The 16,026-nt window shown below is 39.4% G+C and overlaps 3 protein-coding genes and 1 non-coding gene across 4 annotated transcripts in view; 2 read left to right on the forward strand and 2 right to left on the reverse strand.

The window, feature by feature from the left end:
• The window catches only part of LOC101307177 (DEAD-box ATP-dependent RNA helicase 28-like), a 6,419-nt gene extending 1,886 nt beyond the window's left edge, over nt 1-4,533 (reverse strand). Inside the window, exons 1-17 of the mRNA XM_004292893.1 lie at nt 4,222-4,533; nt 3,953-4,135; nt 3,799-3,867; nt 3,606-3,712; nt 3,108-3,186; nt 2,502-2,675; nt 2,217-2,365; nt 2,018-2,113; nt 1,835-1,937; nt 1,575-1,637; nt 1,406-1,467; nt 1,170-1,266; nt 876-994; nt 754-796; nt 515-616; nt 226-324; nt 46-133 (exon numbers count right to left, since the gene is read on the reverse strand). Coding sequence (XP_004292941.1) covers nt 46-133; nt 226-324; nt 515-616; nt 754-796; nt 876-994; nt 1,170-1,266; nt 1,406-1,467; nt 1,575-1,637; nt 1,835-1,937; nt 2,018-2,113; nt 2,217-2,365; nt 2,502-2,675; nt 3,108-3,186; nt 3,606-3,712; nt 3,799-3,867; nt 3,953-4,135; nt 4,222-4,533 — 1,945 coding nt within the window. The remainder of the gene's footprint in view (nt 1-45; nt 134-225; nt 325-514; nt 617-753; nt 797-875; nt 995-1,169; nt 1,267-1,405; nt 1,468-1,574; nt 1,638-1,834; nt 1,938-2,017; nt 2,114-2,216; nt 2,366-2,501; nt 2,676-3,107; nt 3,187-3,605; nt 3,713-3,798; nt 3,868-3,952; nt 4,136-4,221) is intronic.
• Nucleotides 4,534-7,565: 3,032 nt separating this feature from the next.
• On the forward strand, nt 7,566-8,700 carry LOC101303580. Its single transcript, XR_184033.1, has 2 exons — nt 7,566-7,908; nt 8,027-8,700. It is a non-coding gene; the product is annotated as an uncharacterized LOC101303580 (transcript).
• A 1,040-nt stretch (nt 8,701-9,740) lies between these two features.
• On the forward strand, nt 9,741-11,822 carry LOC101307462 (sugar transport protein 13-like). The gene is made up of 5 exons (XM_004292894.1): nt 9,741-9,867; nt 9,966-10,288; nt 10,402-10,526; nt 10,759-11,050; nt 11,151-11,822. The coding sequence occupies exons 1-5, from the start codon at nt 9,741-9,743 to the stop codon at nt 11,820-11,822; spliced, it is 1,539 nt and encodes a 512-aa protein (XP_004292942.1).
• Nucleotides 11,823-13,543: 1,721 nt separating this feature from the next.
• Nucleotides 13,544-15,945, reverse strand: LOC101303770 (E3 ubiquitin-protein ligase CIP8-like). Its single transcript, XM_004291302.1, has 2 exons — nt 14,860-15,945; nt 13,544-13,819 (listed from the first exon to the last, which is right to left on the reverse strand). Exon 1 carries the CDS (start codon nt 15,943-15,945, stop codon nt 14,869-14,871), a length of 1,077 nt encoding a protein of 358 aa, XP_004291350.1. The 3' UTR covers nt 13,544-13,819; nt 14,860-14,868.
• Between the last annotated feature and the right edge of the window lie 81 nt (nt 15,946-16,026).

The following is a 16,026-nucleotide window of genomic DNA, read 5'->3' on the forward strand; positions in this document are numbered from 1 at the left end:
AGAGAGAGAGAGAGAGAGAGAGAGAGAGAGAGAGAAGAGAGAAACATACTTCTGACTTTCGATTTTGATTTTCTTCCTCCAACATTTCTCTAGCAGCTTCCAAATTTCGGCGCTTCTTACGCGGTAAATTTTTCTGCTCCACACTCATTATGTTATTTTTGCTTCACCCCAAAACAATCAATAAATAATCAGATAAAACAGTGCTAGACTGGGATGAAATATTACCTCACGCTCTCGTTTCCTCTTTTCTTTCATTTTCAGTTCTTCCGCTTGTTCGGCACTGATCACCTCGCGTCCAGAATGTTTTTCTCTTTCACCAGATGCCTATCAGTTGATGTCATAAATCATTTTTCTAAAGTAGAAAAAAAATATATACAACAGGAGCAAAAACGAGTGGTTCATGGAAAAAATTAAGTCAATGTTTTGAGGATCTAATAAGAGTAGCCTTTGAACAATCCAAGCATATACCAGGTACTATGTCCCAAAAAATAACTATACAGACTCATCTTTTTACCTTAGATGCCTTCACTACCTCCTTCTTCTCCTTTTCAGTCACAATCCAGGTCCTTTTAGGGCGTGAATAAATTTCATCTCTGTGTGCAATCAAATTCTCTACCTGTAGTAAAAGTTACAAGAACCAAAATATCAATGTCGGTAACTATGAAATAAATAACTATACTAAAGCTGTCTGATTTTAGATTATTCTCAAAATGCCACACATTATATAGCTATGGGATAGCTTTGCTAAAGTACCTTTGTTGCTTCCATTTCAGCTCTTCTTAGTGCTGTCTCTTCGCTGCACACATATATAATCTATAACAGTTTTACAAGAAAAATCAAATAAATAAATATATATGATGTGAAATAGTAAAAACCTCTCTTCTCGAAGAATTGTGGCCACTTGATCTTCCAATTGCTCAATTATCTGAGACCACTTAGTAATTGACTGCTCGGCAACGATTCGACTCCTCAGCTTTGAACCCGCTCTTTTTGCCTATCAAAATAAATTCACCCGAAGGATAGGTTAACACTTTTCATTACAAGAGAAGCCAACATTGTATACAAAAATCATCAACTCTAAAACAAACTGTTGCTAGAAGAGCTAGAATACTTGATGACGGGTATAAAAACAAAGAATGGCATGAGAATATGACCACACTTGAACTCACAATTGCTTTTAACAGAGATCGGTCAGTATCAGTCACGAAAGTCACGGCACATCCTACTTTTCCAGCTCTTGCTGTACGACCCACTCTATGAACATAGCTGAGAAAAGACACAAAATGCAAGAAACAAATAAGAGATATTTACATATGCAAGCATCATATATGCAAAAACAGTATATGACTGACATCCAAGGGAAAGACCGGTGAATGGACAAACATGTTATAAAAGAAGCAATTACCTTGTAAGATCACGTGGACATGCATAATTTATAACTGTTTCAACACCAATTATGTCAAGACCCTACAGAAAACAAACCAAACTTTAATGCCATACAGCAGCATATGACATATATATATAAGAGAAAAACTAAGGCACACCAAAAAAGAGAAAAAGAAATAGGTTCTTACACGAGCAGCGACATCTGTGGCAATCAAAAAGTCAACCTTTTCCCTCCTGAAAAGTTCCAATGCCTACACCAACAATAAAGATAGGTAGGTATAAGGTAACCATAGAAAAATATAAAGAGTGCAGAAAGAAGTATACAACACATAGGGCCTTTTTTATACCACTATATATATAAGAGAAAACTTCACCAACCAATAATACAATAATACAAATATATGTATATATATTTATCAATGTTCATGTATGAACACAAATTACTCACATCTAGGCGCTGGACTTGAGTGAGATTTCCATGAAGCTCAGCGGCTTTCAAGCCAGCTAACCCAAATAAGATCTTCAACCTATGTGCAGCTTGTTTTGTGCCACTGCAAGAGAGGGGAAAATGAGCACAGAGAAGTAACAACAGATATCAGTCAGTCTAAACCCTAAAGTAAATAGTACAAACCTGAATATGATCACTCTTTGTTTGAATGTCTTTGTGCACAGTGCAAGTAGAACTGCTTCCTGGTTTAGTTCACGCATACGTCGTATCCGAACCACCCTAGATAATAAACAACAGCAAATTATATTTTCATGAATGAATTGCTGCTGAAATTGATGAACAGTTTGAGTATAACTGAATGGCTAAAAAAGTTGATCATTACTCCTCAGTTAGTGTCACTGGCCGTTTGGCAGATGGGTCAGCTGAAAGGCGTAGTGGTTTGGTGAGAGAAAGCTGGACAAGTTCATCAACTTCTTCAGTCATCGTAGCTGAAAATAGCATGGTTTGTCTCCTTTTGGGGCATACACGAAGCTGCACACAAAGTATGAGGATCAGAAATTGTGCAAATGGTTTATCAAGACAAAACAAAACAGAATATCTGTGCACTTCGAGAAATGAGCAATATCTCAGTTGTTGGCAAGCTTTCACCAAAAGGGCAAGAACATACCAGCTCACGAATTTCAGCACTAAACCCCACTTCCAGCAGGCGATCTGCCTCATCAAGAATTAGAACAGCAAGATCATCCAAATCCACAGACATAGAATTTCGTAAATGATCTACAATCCGTCCAGGGGTAGCCACGACGATATCTGGCATTGATCTCAAGGCTGCCTCTTGGACCTGACAAATAGCATCGCCTCAATATTCTTGCAAAATAATGCAAAAAGGTAATAAAAAAAACATTATGTAATGAGACACATGACAGGCACATAAGAATTAACTGCTAGTTGGGAATACAAGGATTAAAGCAATGTGGTTAGATATCAGATAAATCCCAATTTCCCTTAGAAATTGCCGCTTTTTCATTTTCTGTTTCACCAAGAAACCAGTGATAATTTATCACAGATAAAATAGAAAATATGACAAGGGGTGAAAACACATATAATCAAGTGACCAAGAAGATATGAGCTCAAGGGGGAAAAGAAAAAACAAGAAAGAAAATATACTTTGGCTTCTACGGAAAGGCATTTATTAAAACGATGCAAGTATTCCACCTCAAACCGAAATCTTATATTTGGTGAAAGGATGTTAAGAAATAAAAGTAAATCAAACCTTTAGTGAAAGACCTCCAACAACCAGGCAACATCTGATATCAGTAAATTGAGCAAGTTTCTCAATCATACTATGAACCCTGAAAATGATGTGAAAAAAAAAATAAAAAATTAACAAAAAGCAAGGAGAAAAAAGATGAAAAGTTGAACTGAAGGAACTTGTTTACAAAGAAAACTGTTTCTCAAAAGTATTCTATTGTATTTGATCAACTGGCAGGAGATAATGAAACCTGCCATTATAAGAAACAATTTTACTGTCTTAGACCCAAAAACACAACAATACTCGCAAGCATTGATGGCATAGAGTTATCAGCATGAATAATGAAATATACCGCATAAGCAGAGAAAATTAATCAATTTGTATATAATTGAAGTCGTTTCAATGTACAGGCTTATTCAAAGTTTTGAGCATAGCCAGATTATAGAAATGTATACACATGATATGCATATGAAACAGAAATATTGTAATAACATAACCAGGAAGGAAATTTGAACTTACTGTACTGCCAGTTCTCTCGCAGGAGTCAGAATAAGGACTCTTATGGCAGGAACCCGCTTCGGGCGAAACAATAATCTCTCCAGTGTAGGTAATGCAAAAGCAGCCGTCTTTACAAAATGATAAAAAACCTAAGTTGAAATACAAACAACAACGATGACAATCTTTCATCCAACAACTCAGAATCAAAATGTACCTTCCCCGAACCAGTAATGGCACTTCCGCATATATCACGTCCCGACAAAGCCAGCGGAATGCATGCTGCCTACATCATACAAAACACTACAAATTCAGTAAAGCGAAAACAGCAAACAAGAAATGAAATGTTCAGTGGAAAAAGGTTCCGAAACCTGAATCGGCGTGGGCTTGGCATAGCCCAATTTCTCACAGGCCCGGAGCAGAGGTCTCGACAAATTGAGCTCCAGGAACGAGTTCGCATGAAACGACGTGCCGTCCGACGAAGCAAAGAAAGGCTTATTCTCAGCGGCATTCGTAGCACCGTCGTCTTCCTCATCTTCCGGTTTATAATCTTCCTGAATAATCAACACAACCGATTTATGAGACAATTTAATCTCTGAAAAATTGAACTGAATGAAATTCCTAGGGTTTAGATAGTTACTTGTTTATCGGATTCGGATCCGGAGCTAGAAGCGTCGTCCGGGTCGGGGAGAGGGACGGCGAGTTGCTGGCGGGCCTTGGATATCTTCTCGTCGACGGAGGTGGTGCTCCGGCGAGCGTGTTCTTCGGCGACGGTTTCGGAGTAGGCAGCGAAGTCCCATGGGGACTGAGATGTGCGAGGAGGACGCGAGGGTTTTAGAGATGCTTCTTCTTGTTCTTCTTCGTCTTCGTCTTCGGCGTCGGAGTAGTCTTGCTCTTCTGGCTCTGAGTATTCTTCATCGCTCGGAGGTTCGAAGACGAAAGACGGGGCCATTGAAATGTGAGGGTCTCTCAGACTCTCTCTGAGTTGAGTCGAAGGGTTTAGTGGAATTTTGGGAGGGATTCGATTAGGGTTTAGAGAATTGTCTACGACATGACGCTGGAATGGGACGGCGTCGTTTACCGCTTCGCTCGAAGAAATAAAACGACGTGGACGACCCAAAGGCCTAAACTAAAAGGCCCATAACGAGGCCCAATAGATTATTTTTCTCATTCCTACTGTTCGTTTCTGAGATTGAGACCAAAGAAGACGACTTCGCAACCGATGGCCTTGAAGTTTATTTGGCAATCAATCCGGCTCGAGCATGAGAATATGTAATTTGGTTGACAGTAACATTGGGTGTCCTTATCAATTTCAATGATTTGATTTGATTGACTTGAAATGATTCCTCGGCTACTTCAACAATAAAGATTTGGTACGAGGGTCAAATGTGAGTCACAGAACTCTAGGAACAGAAGGATACAAATTTCAGAAAGCAAGTCGATGTGTTACTAATTTTGCTTAACATTGGAACTAACGCTCGAATTCCATGTAAGGTCTCTCGGGAAACCTTTTTATAAATTGATAATTAGGTTACTACTTGAAATCGATGCTTTGTGTGCAATTGAGTGATTAACTCTTGAATGTTATTGCTAATCGATATAAGCATGTGTATATGATCGATGTTATTGCTTTACGTAAAAGCATATGTTGGATGTTATTACACGTATCGATATTTGATTGCATACATAATGCATTGTGAGGAAGTGTGAGGATAGTGAGAATGGTGATTCTGGAGAAGAGAATGAGATTATTAGTACAGATACATTTTGTGTAGTTGAGTTTCCTCATGGGGACTTCTAGTAGCTATGATCAGCCCACCTGCGCAAATGAGTATGGAATGTATGCCCTTTCGACGTATGAGTTGATAAAACGATCTTTCGGGTTTCGGGACTGAGGACATGAGGTTAGTAAAAGAGGTACTAGAGTTTATATATTATTGATTTGTTAGGTCGTATATTTGAGACATCTACACGGTATGAGACGTGTAGGTATATATGTCTTGGGTGTATGAACTAATTAGCTAGTAATAGAGTGGAGGGAGTGCATTAGCATTTATGCATCAATTTGTTGTTATATATGACATTGATTGACAACTTGATTGTTTGACATAGTTAAGTATAACCTAAAGAGGTTTAATCCTACTGAGCATAAGCTCACCCCTATGAGTCTTGTTCAGGTATTTATGAGGACACGTATTTCGGGAAGTCTAACTGTAACGCTTAGTTGACGTGTACGAGAGTATAAAAGGGTACGGAAGATTAGAAGTGAGTTAGACCTCAGACCAGTTTTATCTCTGTAATTGTTTTGTTATTACAATTTGTTTTGTTTTTAACAATTTATGGAAAAGTATTTGAATTTGTATTATTTTCTTTTATTTTTCCCGCTCACGCCTCAGATTTTGTGTTGAGTGCTCGGAAACCACTGAAACCAAGTCTGGGGTGTGACAATATAACTTTTTGTTTATGACAAATTTAACCCTAAACTTATAGAGAAATTGAGAGATTGGATGCAATTGAGAAGCGGTTCAAAAGGAATTTTTTTGAGTTAGATGTTTAAATGGTATGAATTATGAACCAGGGATGAAACTTGTGTGCTACTATAACAGCTTGTGTCAAGTTGGTAGAGTTTGCCAAGTAACATTTATTCATTTCAAATTTTTGCAATTGGTTGTCATTGCTTAGCATCTAGGAGAATATGAACACAAAGTTCTTATCAATATTAGTATCTCAATCAGTACATGTTTCCATAAGATTTATAGCTGGTCTCTTTGAAATTATTGATAGGCTAATAACTTTATCAGCATGTATCAGCATGTATGTGTGATTGAACGTAAATTAATATTATTATTTTTATGATTTTATCAGTGTAGCCATGTTGCTATTTGTATGAATTGTCATGTTATTGAAACATTGAGTGGTGTTAAACTTTGAGTCAATCAGCTAGGGCTCTCTGTATTAGCTAGGGCTCTCTGTCAATATATTAGTCAGTTGTTTGTTGAACTTTCTAGTTGGAACATTGACAACAGTGATATATAGTCAATAGTGCTCTTATTTTTAGATGAACCAATATATGATTCTCTTACTAAATTTGTATATATAGTTATCTTGCATAAACATATACATCGATATTCTATTTGCTGTTAATAATTACCAAAATCTATGTGCTACTATGTGCTACTAAATGTAGAGGGCAAAACATAACATGTAATTCTATAATGGATGAGGGCAGCATAAAACTTTGCATGTTATAGTTAGGGTTCTAAAATTCATCTATCTGATATCTGCTTGAGTTTAGAGTTTAGTTGAAGGGTATTATGGAGAGGTAAAGAAAAATCAGCTTCTGAACTCACGATATGGGTTTATATTATGTCTTCTTAATACAACAAAAAAAATACAACACTTTGCTTTGAGTTTTACACTTAGAAGAAAAGTATGTGTTTATTGCTACTTGATAGCATAAAAGATGGTCAGACCCCTCTTTGTTGTTAAACTTTAAAATTGGGTTTATGTGGTTTTGAAATAAGATTATGATTTTTTCACTTCATAAGTTCTATCTTATATAACATTACAACACAACCGATTACAGAAAATGATTTTTGTTGCATGGGTTCAGTGATACACATTTTGATTATCCCATTATGAAGATATGTTCATAATTAGTGGAACACTCATGTGTACCTGGATTGCCAAAACTTCATGCATGGCTACTAAAAACCAAAGATTCATGCAATTCAAACATATGTGGTAACAACTTATATGCTTATGAACAAAAGACTTGACAAATGGAGCCACTACGATATAGGCAGCCAAGTGCATCTGCCATGCATATGTACGTGTCGTTCAGCATGGAATAGTTATGTTCTACGAGAGTCATGTTTGACATGTGTACTCCACGAGTTGATAATAGATACGACTACAGCTTTGTCCTATAGTCTAGAGACCAGCATGCTCATATATAATTAAACAGGTTGACGGACACGTAGAATGAATCATGGCATCATAGTTTGAACTTTCCCTTCCCTCCCATACCAGAAGACAACAGAATCCCTAATCAAACACTCAACCATTCCACCTCTCTTCTCCAACTGTCTGTGTCTGTTCCTCCCACAGTTCTCAAGTTCGGAACTTTCACGCGAAATCGGGGACTTTGAATTATCGCGCATCGCCGACTCTGGACGCCGCCCAGTTCGCCGTGGAGGACGGCCAGTACGACGTGTCGTCTAAAGCGAGCGGCGACGAGGGCCTCGAGATTTCGAGGATAGGGATTGATAAGGAGATAGTGTCTGCTTTGGCCAAGAAGGGGATCACTAAGCTTTTCCCCATTCAGGTAATTTTATCATTTCCCCAATTGTATTTGCTGTGTTAATGTTTCTGAGAGAATGATTAGGAAGTAAGAAAGTGTTTAAATTTCGAAACTTTTTTCGGGTTTATTGATTTTTGTGTAGAGAGCTGTGTTGGAGCCAAAAGGGGATGGAATATGACGGAGATAGAAGATTTGAATATGACGGAGGTTCACAAAAACATTGAACAAGATGTAGTGGAACAAATCCTGTCAACTCTGCCTCCCAAATCTCTTATGCGGTTCAAGTACGTTTCTAAAAGGTGGCGTGCTCTGATCACCGATCCCAGGTTTGTGGCTAATGAAGATAGGGCTCCGGTGACACCTCACGGGCGAGGATTTACGAGTAAACTTCTATCATTCAAATCGATACTCGGTTCGAAATAAGCAGAGCAACCAAAGGAAAATAAACAGGGCGAAACTCTGAAGAGCTTCGAAAGTAAAAGGTGCTAAGGCAAGATGCGTTAGCGTCGGGTTCAACTAGCTCGAAGGTTTGTAGTTGTGTTTGTATTGAGAGATTGTGTGTAAGACCAGATCCTCGAACTCCTTTATATAGTGGTGAATTCGTTAGTTGTTAGATCTTCGCTGCATAGTCGGTTGAGTTGCACAAAGTTTTGTTAGTTTCAATCACGTATGTAGGTTTATTTTAAGACCACATATACTAGCCCAAAACAAGGTAAAGACTCGTAAAAGTCTTCAAATTGTAAAATATCGTAGGCAAAAATACTAGTTGTCTTAGCGATATAATTATAGAGATGTACTGGACGTAGACAATTCTTAGGCAATTGTTATATATGTTGCCTAGGGAATGATATTTCATGGAGATAAGCACCCATATATGTTAATGACAGATCTATTAAGAAATAGACTTTGTAATTAATCCAACTCCTCAGACTTCGCCATGCATGCACGCATTGGACTCCATGCACATATATTGCACAAATAGACAAGGGATAATGATCAAACCCATACCAAGGATAATGATCTCCTTTTTCGCATGTAACCATAGCCAGCTCTTCGCATGCATACCTTACATGCAAAGTCCTTCTATGCGAAGTCATATGAGAACCTCTAATCCTCGCATGCAAGCCTTGTCTAACTCGCATGGTAACTTCGCAAGTCTCTTTGCATGCAAACTCTACCGTTCAGCTCGCCCGATTTTGTTGACAGGCGGTGTGACGTGAACCATAAATTTAACTAATATTCACTTAAACATTTATTGTCTAATAAAATATTAATTACGGGTGTAAACAAAATGAAAACTATATATCATCCGACATCCATTTCCCCTTATTACACCCATTTGTTCATACTTCTATAATTGTATGTAAAATCAGTAAATATAATATACAACTACAGAGCAACTAGAAGTCTTAAAATATACATTTTACCTAACGATAATTGCATAAAGTGGATAACTAGAGACGTTTAATTAACTAATTTATCCAACTTTGATAATATATTAGTATGAACTATGGATCAAATATATGCATGCATGTTTGACTAATAACCAAGTAACAAGAACATAACCAGTGATCCCAATTCGAAAGCTGTTAACTCTCGGATACCAATTACAATAAGAAAGAAGTTTAACTCTCGCTCTCGGATACTAATTCCAATTCGAGAGCTGTTAACTCTCGGACACCATTTCCGACTCGGAAGCTGTTAACTTGAGGTTAATTGTCTCTATATATAAACCCAGCTTCGCATGCACAATGTACGTATCACCATTCACCAGGCTAGTTTATTCTCTTACTCTTGATCATCTTTTCAACTTTCGTGAGATCTAAACCCTAGTGATTTTGCAACAAGCAGAAGCCATGGGATGGCATGGAGTGGCAAATGGAGGCACAGAATTCGAAGCAACGATCACTCCGCTCGTGGTAATTTCTTGCTTAATGGCCGCTTCCGGTGGCCTCATGTTTGGCTACGATGTTGGTATATCAGGTATGTGATTGGCTCACTCGCTCCCAATCTATTAGCATATGTGCTAGCTAGAAAAACAAACTAACGTATATTAATCAATCTGAACTTGTTTGATGTAGGGGGTGTTACATCGATGCCCGATTTTCTGAAGAAATTCTTCCCGACGGTCTATAGAAATCAGCAAGTTCCAGGACTTACCGGCAATTACTGCAAATACGATAATCAAGGCCTACAGTTGTTCACATCTTCATTATACCTTGCTGCTATAATAGCAACCTTGTTTGCGTCATACATAACCAAAAGACTCGGCAGAAAGATGTCTATGTTGATTGCTGGGATTCTCTTTTTGGCTGGAACAATTTTGAATGCTGCAGCTGTTAACCTTGCAATGCTCATTATTGGGAGGCTTTTACTTGGTTGTGGAGTTGGTTTTGCTAACCAGGTATGTTAGTTATAACCATTATCTTATACGTACTGCTATGAATCTTTGTTTATTTCGCTCTGGCTCTCAAACCCTGGACCTGTTTAATCTGCGTACTTTTGTTTATATTGCAGGCAATTCCATTATTTCTTTCTGAGATTGCACCCACAAGAATTCGTGGGGCATTGAACATACTCTTCCAGCTCTTTATCACCATTGGCATTCTCGGTGCAAACTTGATCAATTATGGAACAGCCAAGTAAGCTCTCTTATCCCTAATTCTACACTACATGTTTTGTTTTTTTTTTGTTTTTTTAACTATCTTAAATTTTGTATTTATTGTAAGAATTTCAACTTAAAAAAAAAGAAAAAAGAATAAGTAGCGTTGATTGCAAACTAGAGGTGAATCGAATTTTTTACTCCTGATTGATCTTAATTTTGGACTTTTAAGTTTTTACTAGTGACTAACATGTTAATTTTATGCCGACCAGACTTGCAAACGGGTATGGATGGAGAATATCATTGGGTTTGGCTGGGGTACCCGCACTTCTGCTCACTGTTGGGTCTCTTATTGTGACAGACACTCCTAACAGTTTAATCGCACGAGGTAAGTTGGAGGAGGGAAAAGCAATTCTGAAAAGGATTCGTGGTGTTGATAATGTCGATCAAGAATACAATGAAATTGTTGATGCAAGTCGTGCTGCTACCGAAGTGAAAAATCCCTTCAAAAATCTCCTTAAGCGTAGGAACAGACCTACTCTGGTCATTGGAATTATGATGCAGGTAATACATTTTAATTTCAATCCCTTTTTGTTAAAAATCATTTATGTTTATGATTGACATGGTCTCTAAAATCATTTATGTTTATGTTAAATTGGTACAGATCTTCCAACAATTCACTGGCATCAACGCTATCATGTTCTACGCTCCAGTTTTGTTCCAGACTTTGGGATTCAAGAGTAATGCTTCCCTTGTATCAGCTGCTATAACCGGATCCGTTAATGTCGTTTCAACCATTGTATCAGTCATCTTAGTAGACATAGCCGGTCGCCGAAAACTCCTGATACAAGCTGGTTTCCAAATGTTCCTTTCTCAAATGGTAGTTGCAGTCCTGATGGGACTTAAAGTTAAAGATCATTCTAACAACCTCGGGCATGATTTGGGAATTCTAGTGGTGGTTCTCGTGTGCAGCTTTGTGGCATCCTTTGCATGGTCTTGGGGACCTCTTGGCTGGTTGATCCCTAGTGAAACATTCGCCGCTGAGACTCGATCTGCTGGTCAGAGTATGGTTGTTAGTACCAACATGTTGTTCACATTCGTCATAGCACAAGCATTCCTCTCGATGCTATGTCACATGAAGTTTGGGATATTCTATTTCTTCTCGGCTTGGGTCCTTGTCATGACACTCTTTACGTATTTTTTCATTCCTGAGACTAAGAATATCCCCATTGATGAGATAAATGAGAGAGTGTGGAAGCAACACTGGTACTGGAAGAGATATATGGAGGACTTACAGGATGTACCAAAGGCCGAGGATCAAGTTGATGGATCGTGATGACTTTCTTTTCAAGGAGCTTATAAAGAGCACAATATATCATTCTATATGAATTAAATTTTAGGAATTTTTCTTTCAACTCATGTCGCCTCACTATAGCATGACAAAGGCTTTTTATTGTTTTAGTATTTGTAATTTTGTTATCACGAACGTCTGTTAGTATATGAGTTTCCATTCTCTCATTATTTGATTTCCACAATTCTTTAGTTCCATTAAGAGATTTCTACACATCTTGTTACCAATGGGCAATGGCTAGCATATTGTATATATGATGTGCATATGTTAAACTTTAAAGTTTGTTTTTGGAATTTGAGAATCTATGTTCTTGTTTACTGTTGGTAACTTTGTATTCTCTTGTGTCTAGTATTCTTTCTAGCTAGATAGCTCTAGAAGTTTCTAGATTATTCTCTAGTCTTATTATCAGCAATTCTCTTAAAACTACGCTTTATGTTGATGCATAAACCCGTAGGCTAGGCAAGAACATGATTAAACGAGAACACATACAATGACATGTATACACAACATTTATAGTGGTTCACCATGTCATTGGAAGGCATGGCTACGTCCACTTGAATCTACTATCATGAGGCCTCAATGTCTTACATGTTACAAGTGTGGAGTTGAGTTGGGATGGAGTTGGATCAGTTGATCTTATTTCTTCATATGGGAAGCCTTCCTTTTATAGTTAAGAAATGTTCCCTCACATTACATGTTTCCAATGTGGGACAATGTGCGCATATATCTTCTCATGATGTCTTCTTGTGGAGTTTGGAGGAGCACATTCCCGATATGGTATTGATGATCCTTCACTATGATGAGATAACTCGGATATCGGTCTACCGAATGTATGTCGGAGGCGGAGATTGCCATGGCTGGAGCATGGTCTACGAAGTCGTTGCTTATGTTTGACGGTATAAGATATACATCGCATCTACAAGTCCCCTAAATTCCTGAATAAGAGGATCAATTACTTGAGAAGTTGCCAATAATAACGCCAAGTGTAAGTGACGTCATACCCACTAGTCCCCCAATTTCTCAAGTAAGAACAAGTCCCCTAAATTCCTGAATAAGAGGATCAATTACTTGAGAAGTTGCCAATAATAACGCCAAGTGTAAGTGACGTCATACCCACTAGTCCCCCAATTTCTCAAGTAAGAAGGGATTCGTCTCGGGTACCGCGTTTCTCATACGTGAAATAGTTGTTGGGTTCGGGAGTGATAAGGCTTGCGAAGTCCCCCAACTCTCAGACCAGTCAGATGTTTTCAAACCGGGGAAATTGAAAAGAATATGAAAATTCAAAAGAAACTTTCGGTGCATTTGTGCGCGCCTGCCCGGCGATTAGCTGTGTTTGACTGCTTTTGATCAGAATAAGATATAAAAAGCACGATGCTGTGTAACGAGACACCCACACTCTCTTCATAAATCATCATCCAAATGATTAGAACAATGACATTAGTGATATTCATGTTCAGGCAGTTTTGCTTTCTATCAATCGCAAAAGCTGTGCATAATCGACATGCCATTGCGCCTATTATGAGTCTGACCGACAAACAGAATGCTGAGAACACCAGTTTGCTACCTCACATAACAGCATAGAAAGCAGCGGAGACAAAGAGAATGCTGAGAACACCAGTTTGGCACTCAACAAACAGTATAGAAAGCAGTGGAGACCGACATGAACTAAAGAGCACTTACAAATTCCATGAACATGCAGCCACTTAGCTTGAAAATGCACCTCTAAAAGATGATGTGATTGATCATGAGAAGTGTTGTAGGAGTTTTCACTCCCATTGAAATTCAGAAGACATGGTATACATAGATAAAAGAGGTATACATAACTACATAAGTAGATAACCAGATAGCAGAAACAAAATAACAACCTGATGTAGATAACCAGATAGCAGAAACAAAATAACAACCAGAACTATCAGGTTGTAGTATCACTCAGCAAAGATATTCGCAGTTTCACATTGATAAATTGAAGAAACCACCGGTTCCTGCATTATTGAACTGACTTGGTGAGACTTAATGAAAACCAACACCTAAACTTTTATTGATGAAATATTGTGGCCAGAGCAAACAGTGAAGATGCAAGGTTGTGAAGCAGAAAGCAGATACTGTAAACATGTAAGGTTAATGGCCTAATAACAGAGGAAATAGATTACCATAGTTTTTATATAACAAACAGCAGGATGCACCAAGGTTTTATTAGACGAAGGCAACTAAAGGACAGCTTTTTGTGCCTCTCAATCAAGAATAAACGGAACGTAGAATCATGTGCAACCAGTGCACCACAACTGAAAACTATCAACCACAAAATATGAACTTATACATTGAGTACCCTTCTTGGTTATCTTGTTTAGCTAATATAAATACTTACAAACCCATGATCTTAATTCATAACTAACAGGATGAAAAGAAGGCCACTCTAATCATGAATAGCAGATACTAAATGAACATAATTCTGACCCAATAAGTTCATTTCATCTACGACTCAAGAGAAGAATGGAAAAGCAACTTGCAAGGGTAAGTAGTATAACACATACACTAAACAGGACGAGACATAATAAGAAAGGGTATGCCTCCCAATAATTTGTATCACCGGTAAATCAACAAAACTTTGGGAATTCAAGAAAACTAAAGCATTCTCCCTTTTCAAAAACAAGGCCTTGACTAAATGGTAGCTTGCAGTGTCTGCAAGTCATACTTTCAGGCACAAAATAAGTTCTTACAGAAAAGTAGTGACCGCCTTGCTTAAAATCAGCCAAGCTTGAGCCACATTTTATATCTTTTCAATTAAGTCCTTGCTCGGTGTTGTTCTATATGGATAAGACCAAATGATTTTAAACATGAGCAAACACCAGCAACAGTTGAGTTGAAATGTTATTTACATCCAGAAGAAAATGAAAGAAGATAAAAACAATCTCAATTTCTTCTTCTAATCAACTACTAACTAATAAACAACCAAAAACAACATAAATAGATTACAAATTAGAACAAAAATTATAAAGGGGGACATTGCATAGAATTATAATACCAATTCGTTTCAGCCAGAGACTGAATTAGCTCCACCAGAGCCCGAAGCTCCGGCACTCACATTGACAGCATGCTTCTTCCTCTCCTCCTCGTATTCAGGATCATCGGTGGGCAGCTCAAACCGGCAAACAGGGCACGAATTCCTAGAGCTCAGCCACGGCACAATGCAGTCACCATGATATCCATGCCCACACGGCAGCTTCTTTGACATTTCATCAACATTGACCATATCCTTGCATATGGCACACACCCCAGCCTCATCCACAGCTTGTAATTGCGATACGGCGGCTTTGGAAGCCGGTGGAGCTCCTCTCCTTCCACTGCCATCGCTCTCCGCCAGGGTCTGAAGCAAAGCTTCATAGCCAGCTGCGTCGACGTAATCCTCAGGATTGCCTACGTAACGATCCGATTCCGGCATCTCGAACCGTAACTCGATGGAGTTGTCCTCCAGGCCCATCAAGATCTCGGCCCAGTCCAGAATCTGGTTCCTCCCGCTCCGGGCCCGCGTCGCGAAGTCTCTGATGCGGAGGCGGAGCACATCGCGACGACGTCGTCTCAGGTCCTCTTCGTCACGCTCTTCATTCTCGTCCTCCTCGCGATCCGATCTGTCCTCCTCATCTTCCTCCTCCACTTCCGCCTCCTCGTTTTCCACGCCGCCTCCGTTGTGAAACTCGACGCTGTGCGCGTCCTCGTCCTCGTCCTCGTCGTTGTCCCAGCCGTCAAGCTCAATCCTGAGGAAATCCTCCTCCGAGGTAGGGGGGTTCTGAGGCGGCGGCGGCGGCGCGTCCTCGTCACGCGCCGCCTGCGCGATCAGCCGGAGCACCTGGAGGAACGGAGATCCGTAAGGATCGTTGGCCTGATCGGACGGCTGCGAAGGAGGAGGAGGATCCGTGCGGGGAATGGATTCGACGAAGCCGTTCTTGCAGTCGTGGCAAACGATGTCCGGGAGATTAGCGACGGTCTCGACGGAGACGCGCTTGTCGCAGTGGTAGCACCAGTACTCCTGCGGCGCCTCCTCCGTCACGGTTTCCGTTTCGGAGACGGAACGAGACGGCGGCGGCGGCGACTGAGATGGAGTCTCGGCCATTGAGTTTCTGGTACGGCGGAGATAGAGAGAAACCAGGGAATAGAAGAAAGAGCGAAGAAAGTGCGGGGGTGGAGATTAGGT

Source organism: Fragaria vesca, linkage group LG2 (assembly GCF_000184155.1).
Source record: "Fragaria vesca subsp. vesca linkage group LG2, FraVesHawaii_1.0, whole genome shotgun sequence".
Lineage (NCBI taxonomy): Eukaryota > Viridiplantae > Streptophyta > Magnoliopsida > Rosales > Rosaceae > Fragaria > Fragaria vesca.

Bases quoted from the DNA above. Each gene is read 5' to 3' on its own strand.
- LOC101307462 (XM_004292894.1), top strand. From the start codon at position 9,741: ATGGGATGGCATGGAGTGGCAAATGGAGGCACAGAATTCGAAGCAACG. The intron at 10,289-10,401 runs GTATGTTAGTTA...TTTATATTGCAG, and splicing joins GAGTTGGTTTTGCTAACCAG to GCAATTCCATTATTTCTTTC. The intron at 10,527-10,758 runs GTAAGCTCTCTT...TATGCCGACCAG, and splicing joins ATCAATTATGGAACAGCCAA to ACTTGCAAACGGGTATGGAT.
- LOC101303770 (XM_004291302.1), bottom strand. From the start codon at position 15,945: ATGGCCGAGACTCCATCTCAGTCGCCGCCGCCGCCGTCTCGTTCCGTC.